This window comes from Mus caroli, unplaced genomic scaffold (assembly GCF_978045245.1).
Source record: "Mus caroli unplaced genomic scaffold, Mus_caroli_1 scaffold_8, whole genome shotgun sequence".
Classification (NCBI taxonomy): domain Eukaryota; kingdom Metazoa; phylum Chordata; class Mammalia; order Rodentia; family Muridae; genus Mus; species Mus caroli.
In genome coordinates this window covers 97,578,360-97,589,164 of record NW_028227263.1, presented here as the reverse complement: position 1 = coordinate 97,589,164, position 10,805 = coordinate 97,578,360, and the positions used below count along the sequence as shown (strand labels likewise).

The 10,805-nt window shown below is 48.7% G+C and overlaps 1 protein-coding gene across 1 annotated transcript; it reads right to left on the bottom strand.

Annotated features, from left to right (window-relative positions):
* Nucleotides 1-5,621: 5,621 nt before the first annotated feature.
* On the bottom strand, nucleotides 5,622-9,871 carry Dbx1 (developing brain homeobox 1). Its single transcript, XM_021169185.2, has 4 exons — nucleotides 9,505-9,871; nucleotides 8,765-8,866; nucleotides 6,618-6,820; nucleotides 5,622-5,957 (listed from the first exon to the last, which is right to left on the bottom strand). The coding sequence occupies exons 1-4, from the start codon at nucleotides 9,869-9,871 to the stop codon at nucleotides 5,622-5,624; spliced, it is 1,008 nt and encodes a 335-aa protein (XP_021024844.1).
* Nucleotides 9,872-10,805: the final 934 nt, after the last annotated feature.

Below are 10,805 nucleotides of genomic sequence, written 5' to 3'. Positions count from 1 at the left end.
CGGCAATTGTTCCACAAGGTCTTCCTCGAAGTTGTTAGTATTCAGTAGAAGGGAGGTGGGTGAGCCAGAAAAAACCAGGCTGATCTCCAAATTCAACTTCTCATCTGTGAAATGGGATTGAAGACAGCCAGAGTGTGAATCACAGTAAATGATGTGTGCAGGATACTGACAACAGCGTTGTGCCTGAACTATGTTCCTGGAACAAAAATGATAATGGCAGCTTTTCTTTGTGGCTGTGGTGTGTGAGACTGGGAAGGACGAGGAATCAATAAAGATGGTCTTTATTAAGATGAGGTTATTGTTTATAACACAGGCAGGTCTTAGAGGGGCTGGCTGGTGACAGTGGGACATTTGGCAGCCAGTGAGACATTTGGCAGCCAGTGAGAGTCAGGAGTGCACCCACATCGCTGACTTTCAGGGAGAGTTCTCTTTGCTTTGTTTGAGTGCTTGAGGCAAAGAGAAGCTGTTAATTGTATTTCACATCCTTATAGGCCTAACAGGAAGCAACTGGGGGGAGGAAAGTTCATTTTGACACATACTAGGGAGACACAAGCCCTCTGTGGCAGAGAAGGCAAGGCTGCTAGCGCCTGTCTCAGCAGATCAAATAGCAGAGAGGTGCTCCACTCTGCTTCTTCCTTCTCAACTTCTTCCTTAACCCTAGAACCCCCCACCCTCGGACATGGGGTGGTGCCACCCACATTCAGAATAGATCTTCCCTCTCAGTGAATCCTCTCTGGAAGTGTCCTCTAGACAAGCTCAGAAGTGTAAAATCCAGTCAGCTGGACAAAGACAATAAAATTAGGGGGTAGGAGGAGACCCAGAGGAGACTGTTGGTCTTCTATGTCTGGGGCTGAGGAGAGAGATCTCTGAGTGGGCAGATGGGGGCTCATCAGCATCCAGATCTGCCTGAAGCCAGAGAGATGAGGAGGCCACTCACTGATAGCTCACAAGGAAAGAGGCAGCAAGGACTGAGCAGAGACACCTGGGACAAGGGAGTCAGGAGTCAAGGCTAAGACCGGGTACCTGGCCAGGCAGTGACATAGACAGTGGGTAATGGTATTGGGGGCCCTGGAGGCTAGTCCCCAAGGCCCTTTCCCATTTACCCAGTGGAGCTTTCCAGAGACTATGTGTGGCATCTTCTGACAGCAGCTGATGGGACACATGCTTATCATGAAAACATAGTTGACTTAAATATGGGTATTGTGGCAAAGACCTGGAACCCAGGTTCTGGGAGATGGAGGAAAGAGGATGCAAGCCAGCCTGGGCTACAGAGTGAGACCTTATCTCAAAACAAAACAATCACAGCACTCAGGAAGCCAAGCCAAGCATCTCGTGAATTTGAGGCTAGTGTGGTCTATATAATGTGTTTCAGACAAATTGGTGTTACACAGTGAGATCCTGTCTCAAAACACAATAAAAAAATAACTTCCCCTTATTTAGTATCTTTCTTTTGTTTTTAAGATTTATTTTATGTGGGTTTTACTGTATAGTGGTTTGCCTGCATGTGTACCATGGGCACCTGGTGCCTTCAGAGCCAGAAGAGGGCAGAGTGGAGGGCCCCCTGAGACCGGAGTTACACATCTTTGTGAGCTGCCTTATGGGTTCTGGGAATCAAACCTGGGTCCTCCGCAAGAGGAGCTGGTGCTCTGAACCGCCGAGTCACCTCTGTAACACCGGGTTTTCTTTACTAACTTAATTAATCCTTCCATTTATATCAAAGCCTTGTAACTACCAGGCCCAAGGTTTGGATTCCCGTGCTTCTGTCCCTTTATTTCCTTTTACACAATGGGCACATAGCAAGTTCCTAATGTGTATGAGAGGGGATCAATGACACCAGGTTGAGATGTATGAAGTTGGCTTGGTCCCCTTGTGAAGCTCAGTCATTAGAGACACTGAAACAACATAAAATAAGCCACATGTATTTCTCAATCAGTAGGGCTCTGTGCATACAGGGCGAGTACACACTTCCAAAAGACCTCTGGGGTATTTCCTTTTTCTTTTCTGGACTTTTTTTTTTTTTTTAGCACTTATTATTAACACTTAGATCATAGTATGATTTGCTACTATTTTAAAAATAATTCTGTCTCTTGTGATGCTACTTGCTTTAATTCTATGTTGCCTTATGATAATATTTGCAGTCATAATTTTGATATTGCTTGTGATGCCTATTCTTGGCTATCACTTTGGCTACCTCTGAAATGAACTTACAATCCAAAATTAGAGGGCATACCTGTGAGAGTTTTTTAGGAGGTGGGAGTGGGGTGAGGGTTGGGGGTTGGTTTAAAGTGGGTGGATCCATTTCCAGTCTTGACCTTTGAGGTAGAAAGACACATACCTTTGATTCGGACCTTGAAGCTGGAAGATGCACCTTTAATCTGGGCCACCCCTTCTGTTGGAAACCTATACAAGGATGTGGACAAAAGCTTTTGCTGATGCCTGCTTGCTCTCTTTAGCCATCTTCCTGCCTTAGCTGGGATTACACTGATACTTCATGTTAAACATGTCTTTCACCTTCTCTCTCTCTTTTTTCATATGTGTGGTATATATGTATACACATGTGTACAGAGACCTGAGGTCACAATGTCTGCCATTTTTCTTCAATATCTGTTCACTTTATTTACGTACTATTTTTTTATTTACTTAATTATTTGTTTATTTTCATGTTTTCCGAGACAAGTTTTTTCTGTGTAGCCCTGCCTATCCTGGAACTCACTCTGTAGACCAGGCTAGCCTTGAACTCAGATATCTTTCTGCTCTACCTCCTGAGTGCTGGGATTAAAGACATGCACCCCTGCCACCCAGCAGCTTTATTGAAACAGGCTCCATCACTAAACTTCATAGATATGCTTCAGCTGGCTAACTGACGAGCTTCAGAGCCCCCATTGCCCCAAGGCTGGGGTTACAGGCATGCACCCTATGTCTGATCTTTTATGTGGGCTCTGGGGATCCAAACTGAGTGTCTCATGATTGCTTGAATGACAGGCACGTTACTGATCGAGCCATCATCAAAGCTCTGTGTCAACCAAGTCTAGGTATACAACCAAGTAGTGTCATTTACACTGATTGACATGGAACAAATCTTTAAAACTTTTGGTGTGAAACTGGACCGGGATGGACTGGTTGACCAGTTCCTCTTTCAGTAGCTTTCACATGCTGATTGCTTTGCAAACCTCATAAAATGCAGTCCTAGCATCAGTCACTTTGTAAATGACTGTGATTTAGCATAATGCCCTTGAGGTTTATTGGTGCTGAAGCAGCTGACAGAACTCCCTTTTAAAGGGTGGGTAATATTCCATTGCTCTATGTACCATACCATTTAGCAATGTTTGCACTGACAGGCACCTGAGCTGCTACCCTGGCTGCAGTGCATTGCTGTGTTTTGTGTTGTGAGCATGGTGTTCTGGGGTCCTTGAACTCCAGCCACTAAACCCTTCCCACATCTGGCCTAAATTAGAACTGTCAGCTAGAACTGCAATGGAGGAAGAAGTCAGCCATTTTTGGTCAAACTCTCGTCTCTAAATGTGTGGGCCCCAGTAGAGGAATCTTTTTCTCAGAGGAACTTGTATAGAAAACTGACCACATGTTGAGGAGATCTGGGAGGTTTCTTGAATTAGGGTCATTATTAAAACAAGCACAATTTCTTTTCTCCAAACTCTCAGTAAAAACTATCCCGGTCACAAGGTCGGGAGCGAGAGCTGAAGAGGTCAGCATGAAGGTTTCTGTTATTGAAGAAGAGGAAGAATGGACTCATATTTCAATTACCAAACAAGCTGCCTCACCAAACCTTGGCAACTTCTCTGAATATTGGGGATTTGAATTCACAAAGAACCTTAGGGTGAGGTGCATGGGACAGAGCCTAGTCTCTCACAGGACACAAAAGCCCCCTCTGGGATTCCTCTTAGGCAATGGCTAAGAACACTGCTATGGAAAGGAGTCATCAGGCTGTCGCTTTAAAATGCTTGCAGACCCTGGAGCCTGGAACTCAGATCTGGGTTCACCAGCTTGCACTGTGGACTAACATTCCAGCTAGAATCAGGTCTTTGTAGAGGGATCGGGACTAGCCTTCAAGCTTTCCAGGACACTAGGAAAAGTTCCCCCTTCCAGGGGAACGTGCAAACCACTGTAGGCCTGAACAACCCAAGTGCCCTGTACTGGCCTCTTGTGGTCCATCACTTTGGTTTTGGAGAATGGGAGGTTAGTTGCAAGCCCAGCTTCTTGGTACCCTCTTACTGGAAATGTCACTTGTCTATTAGCATATAGGATGATGTTATAATAGTTTGTTGTGATGGTTTGAATATGCTCAGCCCAGGCACTGGCACTATTAGAAGGTATGGCCTAGAATAGGTGTGTCACTGTGGGGGTGTGCTTTAAGGTCCTTATCCTAGCTGCCTGGAAGCCAGTCTTCTCCTAGCAGCCTTCAGATGGAGATGTGGAACTCTCAGCTCCTCCTGCACCATGCCTGCCTGGATGCTGCCATGCTCCCACCTTGATGATAATGGATTGAACCTCCGAACCTGTAAGCCAGCCCCAATTAAATGGTGTCCTTATAAGAGTTGCCTTGGTCACAGTGCCTGTTCAGAGCAATAAAACCCTAACTAAGACATTTGCCTTCTGGGTACCCACAAGACCAATCCTGGTTCTTTCAGCCATCACGTTTTTGTGACTTAACGATGCCCTTTAGCCATCAAACTCATTCTACTTTTTATTTGGCATTTGTCCATTTGATACATATATACATATATAAAAAGTCTGTACATGGTAAAAAATACAAAATAAGCATTTCCTTATAAATTATGAAGTTACACAGCTACCTTTTAGACTTTAAAGACCATTGCAGAGAAAAATAATGAGAGGGACACAGCCAGCCCTTCATTATGGTCATTCACAATAACCTCAGTATAAAACATCCATACAAAATATAGATACACAGTAGAGCACAGCTCAGGAAAGCTGCCCAGACTGCAAAGCTGGGTGAAACATGTCAGAGAGTCAGACAAGTCCACACCCCAGTGCCAGGAGCTAGCGCTCTGAAAAGGCTCCCATTGGAGAAGCAGAACGACACCAAGCAGAGCACTGGATGCACATGTCTACAGAGAGAGATCGCTTCTCCCGCCAAAGGAGCATCAAGAAACGAGAAGCTTGCTTGATAGTGCTTTCCCCTTAGACAGGGAGATGGTGCCCTTATTCTCCTGTGCTTTCTACTCTCACAGTGAGAAGACAGGATGGTTGACTGATACTCCCTGCAGAAAGGTGGCCACCCAGGAAGTTAGGGGTCAGAGGCTTGGTGTTTGACAGGACCTGACTCACGGTAAGCACTGGCAGTGGGACTAGAGACGCCCCTCTACACACACCCTGCACGTGGTGTCTAAAATAAATTTGCAATAAATAGATGCAATGTTGTGTGGAAAAGACCCACGCTCCCGTGGGAAGGGTTGTTTAGAGGTGGCAGCACAGAGCAAGGAAATGTCTCTGGGACAACAGAAAGGGTGATGCCACCCCTGAGAAGGTGGTGGGTCTGTTGTGGGAAGAGGCAGGATCCAGGATCCTGAACAGAGGTGGCCACGTGGGCGTTCCCTCTCCAGTTTCCAATTGCAACAGCCCCAGAGCCGCTGGAGGGGCTCCTAGGACACGGTGATTTCCTCATCCTCCTCGCCCTCCTCATCCTCATCAGAATCAGAGAAGTCTGACGGTTTACCGGGGCTGCTTGAGTGTGCCGGCGAGGCAGGCAGTGGCCCTTCCAGCAAATGTCGCGGGTCTGGGGGCGCGTGGTAGGCCAGGCGGGCACCCGGACTGTCTTCCTCCTCATCCCCAGGCCCCTTCTGGCCTACATCACTAAGGTCTGGATGGGGGTTTAGTTTTGTGGGAAGGGTCTGCTCTCGGCAGCCCCCGCTAGACAGGAGCTCCCGCTCTTTGGAGTTCCGCCATTTCATGCGTCGATTCTGGAACCAGATTTTCACCTGTGAGGGAAGAACCAGAAACAAGTTAGTGTCTGCTCACAATGAGGGGGTGGTGGTGGTGGTGGTGGTGGTGGTTGGGGCAACCCTTAGAAGCCAGGCTTGGGGAACATGTAGGAAGGCACTGCCCTCAAGGTGATCTCTGTGTTGTTCCCCACCAGCCTTGTAAGCCCTCTTAACTCTTGCTCCTCTGGTCTATCTACCTGCCTGCCCATTCATGTTGGATTGAATTCATGCTTTCATCCAATCACCCCCATAGCCATGACCCACCCATCCATCTATCCAATTCATGTGTCCATCCGCCTACTCCATACACACACACACACACACACACACACACACACACACACACACACACGTACGTATCCATGTACACATCCTCCACCTGCATACACACCTACCCATGCATATGCATCTATCTATTTATCCATGTACCCTTACATCTATCCATCCTCTCATTCAGCACTTGACTCAGCTGGGCAGATGGGGGAGTAAGATAGAAGGGTGGGGTGGAAAAGGAGGCTGCTCTGGGGAAACCTCAAATAACTTGGCCTGGGTTTCCCCAGCTGCTCCGCCAGCCTAAGAGGCCCCAGAGAGCCCTTGCAATTGATTGGCAGGGGCTAGCGTGCCGTGCGAGGGTGGGGCGATGGAGGCCGCTCGCACCTGCGAGTCCTTCAAGCCAAGCTTGGAGGCCAGCTTTTTCCGGTCTGGCTTGCTGATGTACTTCTGCTTCTGAAACGTCTTCTCCAGGGCTTTCCGCTGCACGTCAGAGAACACGGCTCTGCGCAGCATACCCCGGCGAGGCTTGCCGCGAGCAGCCAGTGGCCAGGAGAAGGTCCCAGGGATAGGCACGACGCTGGAGGAAGCTGCGGGGTGAGGGAGGTAGAGAATGAGCCGGGTGTCCTGCAGAGCCGAGCACCCGCCTCTCCCAAGCTGTTTTCGCTAGCTTTCTCCCTCCTTTTTTCCCCTCGAGTCCCCTCATCTCTTTAAAGCATTCCTTTTTCTCCCCGTAGAGAATAGACGGAGAACCAACCTGTCTGAATGAAAGGCGCTTTCCGCACAAATAACTTTCGCTTTCAACCGTGCAAACCCGGATTAGGAAAAAACCCACGAAAACAGCAGCCACAATTGCCTGTTGCTTCCCTCCACCCACTTCTATTCAATGGTCTTACAGAAACAATCCGCACCAACCAGCTTAAATAGCAACAGAATAAAATAAATTACAGAAATGAAAACAATCCCACAGAGACCACTCAGCACACCTCCACTTTCCCCCCAAGACCCACGGACACGCAATCACCTTGGTGCTGTCTGTACCTTTTAAGACAAGGCACTTTGCTGGTTTGGCAGACAGAAAAAAGGCTGCTCTGGCTTTAAAAAAAAATCCAGTCATTCATCGTTTTAAAAACTACATATGATTTTTCTGCCTCCCCAACAACGTAAAGAAATCGGCGTGAATACAAGGAAAGTGGCGTCTAATTAGCACATTGACCGCTTCCCACTGGGAATTGGCGCTATGAAAAGGGGGAGAGTTTCGCTTTAAGGGAGAGAAAAAGAAAAACAAAAAGAAACAGAGACGCTAACGAAGCGTGAATGGTAATTGTGTAGTAATGAACTAACCGCAAAAGGCTATGGACAAGCAGCGAGAGCCATATATTACCGGGACAAAAGAGGTTTACACTCAGGCTAAACACAACTGCAGGCGGAGACCATTGGGAGAGCGGTGATGGCAGAGGCTTCTCTACCCCCAATCTTTCACATTAAATGGACACGAAAAGCTATTTATAAAGCTCGGGTTGTTTTTGTTAGACCATTGAGACCCGGGAGAAAGGAGCAAATTCCATTGTTGGCAAAAGCCTGAATGGTGGTGGAAGAGAGTTTCTTCTCTCAAAAAAAAAAAAAAAAAAAAAAAAAAAAAAAAAAAAAAAAAAAAAAGCGTCGCGAGTTTCTTTTGCTGATGTTGGGAGTGCTGTCCTGGTCTTGCCCTGCCCCCACCCACTGCACCCTGGCTCTGGTCCCTTCTTGTCTAGTGGGCTTCCCTGCTTTTAAAAGCAGCTTTAAAGTGTTCGAGGCAATGCTTGAACACTCGTAGTTCTCAGCATGAAAACTCTTGAGGGTGCTTCTTCCGCCTGTAGACTAGGACCCAGAGCGGGATTCTGCTAACTGTTTCCTTTTTACAGAAAGAGCCCACCGGCAAGATATAGGGTTGAGAAATCAAATTGTCACGATAAGGTTGGGGTCGCGGGAGGATCTAGACTTCCTACCCTTAGGTAACCCCCAAGCATCTCACACAAGAGGGCACCCCATGCGGTCTTGTGGAGGAAAAAAAAAGGAGCCCTGAATGAATGTTAACAGGAAATTAGCTGCGGCTGGTAGGTGTTTTTCGGCGGCGTGGAGGGGCGAGGGCCGGTCTGCGTGTGGCTGCCGGAGGAGCTGGCCAATTGGTCACGGTGCTGAGACCTTTGTGGCGAATGGTGGCCAAGTGCACCAACTCTGTGGGAAACGGCGGCATGAAGGGATGCCAACAGCTCCTCGCCGGGAAGGGAACCGCCTCAAATGTGGACCATGACAATTCTTGCTAATTTGTAGAGCAGGGAATTGGTGCGTAGTGTCAAGCAGTCACTGCTTGTGCTAAATGGGGTATCAAATTGGCGCGACGGATTCGTGAATGTTGTACGCCTCACAACCTCTGAACCAGAGCGTAACCCCGAGGGGTGGACGGAGAAATACGACTTCGGGGTAGGGAGCGACCGGCCGGGACTGGAACGGGCGATCTAGCCCGGAGCGGGAAAAACACGAAAGAGACCTACCTGGGAAATAGGAGGATCTGATAAAGGGTTGGAACGAGCCTTCGAAGTATGGAAAGGCGAACGTCTTGGGAGGAGGGCTCTGCAGCAAAGCCGGCGAAGTTTCTGGTAGGGCGAGGGGAGAGAGAGAGAGAGAGAGAGAGAGAGAGAGAGAGAGAGAGAGAGAGAGAGAGAGAGAGAGAGAGAGAGAATTTGATCATGTGTTTGATCACTGTGTGGAGCATCGCCTACACGATCTAATTCACACTGCAGCAGGTATCAGAGGCATCTTTTAAAACGTATTCACTAAGTAAAAGAAATTTGCGTAGCAGTCGTCTCATTTGTGCCCCCATCTCATCACCATTCCAGAGACTTAGGAAAATAGGGAGGGGTGGGGTGGGGTGTTGCAGATCTATCCATAATAGTACAAACCAACACAATAAACGTACTTGTTGGGTTTAAAGCAAAAAGTCTCTTTCCTAGTCTTGAGGGCAGGAACGCAGACACCAAAGCGCGTTCGCTGAGACGCCCGACTAAGGAACTGCACTCACTGGCCCGGGGCTCAAGTTCATTTTGAGGATACTCGTAAGGCCTGAGACTTTTCTTCCCCTTAAAATCTCAGTACCTACGTTTCATAATCAGTAACCTGGCCCTTGAGGTCTGAGTTCCTGCGTGGGAATGTGCACTAACAAGCGCGGAGGAACAAGTTTGTGAAGGATTGAGTGGCTGTCAGGCCGCACGTCGAGGGCACGGCTGTATCTTACCTCTTCTGGGCGCCGAGGAAAGGATGGCATTCACCCCAAACTTCAGAAACGTGGGCTCGCTGGCAGGGGAGAGGGCAGTCTGTGGAGAACTGCCCCGCCGGCTCCCGGACCCAGGAGAGCCCAGGTCTGAGGTCCCTGAGTCGGCGAGGGCTGCGGGGGCCTCCTGACTGGGGGGTGACAGGCTGGCAGCGGGTATGCTGCGGGACAGGTAGGTGGGAGGCCGGCTGATGCGGATCAAATCTTCTACTAGGAAACTAGAGTGGCCGGAAAATGCGGATTGAAGGGACTGGGGCAGTGTTAAGGTGGGCGTGGGTCGCAGGAGGCTAGGGTATCCCGCGGGAGGCGCAAGGAGGCCGGGGAACATCATGGTTAGAGCGGGTCTGGCGCAGTAGCTCCCTTTCCCTGGGCCGGAGAGCAAGCGCCTGGCTTCCCGCCCCTCCCCCGGTGCCCCTCTTCGGCTCAGTATCCTGGTAACCGTCCTACTTGGGCGTCTGCGAGTCTTCTGTGGTTCTCCGGTCCAGGAGATGGTTTTATAGTGGCCCGCTCGCTCCAGCTCTTTGAAAACTGACAGCTCTGACAATGAAGTTCAACAAAGTTCTCCACTCGGGCTTCATTCGCGGGAGGCTCTAGGCTCTCTGATTGGTTCAGGGATGCAATTTATGATTGGATTAGTCTTCATAAGCATGGCCCTCACAATGGGGCGGCAACAAAGGCCGGTGCTCATCAACGCTGTGCATCGACGGCCTCTGCTATACAGTGAGTCCCCAAAGCTCTCGCTGGAGGTTTTTGTTCTGAAGCAACACCCGGGCTAATTAAATGCCTATTTAGAAGTTTCAGATGACATCTTGCCTCATAGAAAAGGAATTATTTAAAGAACGCACTAAATTTATCTGTGGCCCCCTGCTGAGACTAGAAAATAAATCAATAAATATTCATAGAACTACATCTCCAGGCTATCGGTAAAATAACTCTCCCTTGTGTGTGAGGGGCCGTGTGGAAAATTTCAAGCCCTTGTATGAAAACATACCGATCTCCAGCTATTTCTCACTCAATGGGACTCGTAGAGCAGATGCGAGGGATGGGTTAGAAGTCCCACTCCCACACCCAGGGAGACTTGGAAATAGAAACTCCGGTGCCATCCGACGACAGTCCGACAGTCCGTCAGGGTTGGAAAGATTTAAGGGGTGTTGTTTTGTTTTGTTTTGTTTTCGGAGAATAGTTGAATTCCAAAGAGGGAGGGAAGGAGTGAGGGAGCAGGGAGAGGGGAGAGGGAGAGAGAAGAGAGAGAGGGAAAGAGGAGG

Coding starts and splice junctions, on each gene's coding strand:
- Dbx1 (XM_021169185.2), bottom strand. CDS start 9,871: ATGATGTTCCCCGGCCTCCTTGCGCCTCCCGCGGGATACCCTAGCCTC. Junction 8,867..9,504: donor TTCCTCGGCGCCCAGAAGAG/GTAAGATACAGC, acceptor TCGCCCTACCAG/AAACTTCGCCGGCTTTGCTG. Junction 5,958..6,617: donor TTGGCTTGAAGGACTCGCAG/GTGCGAGCGGCC, acceptor CTTCCCTCACAG/GTGAAAATCTGGTTCCAGAA.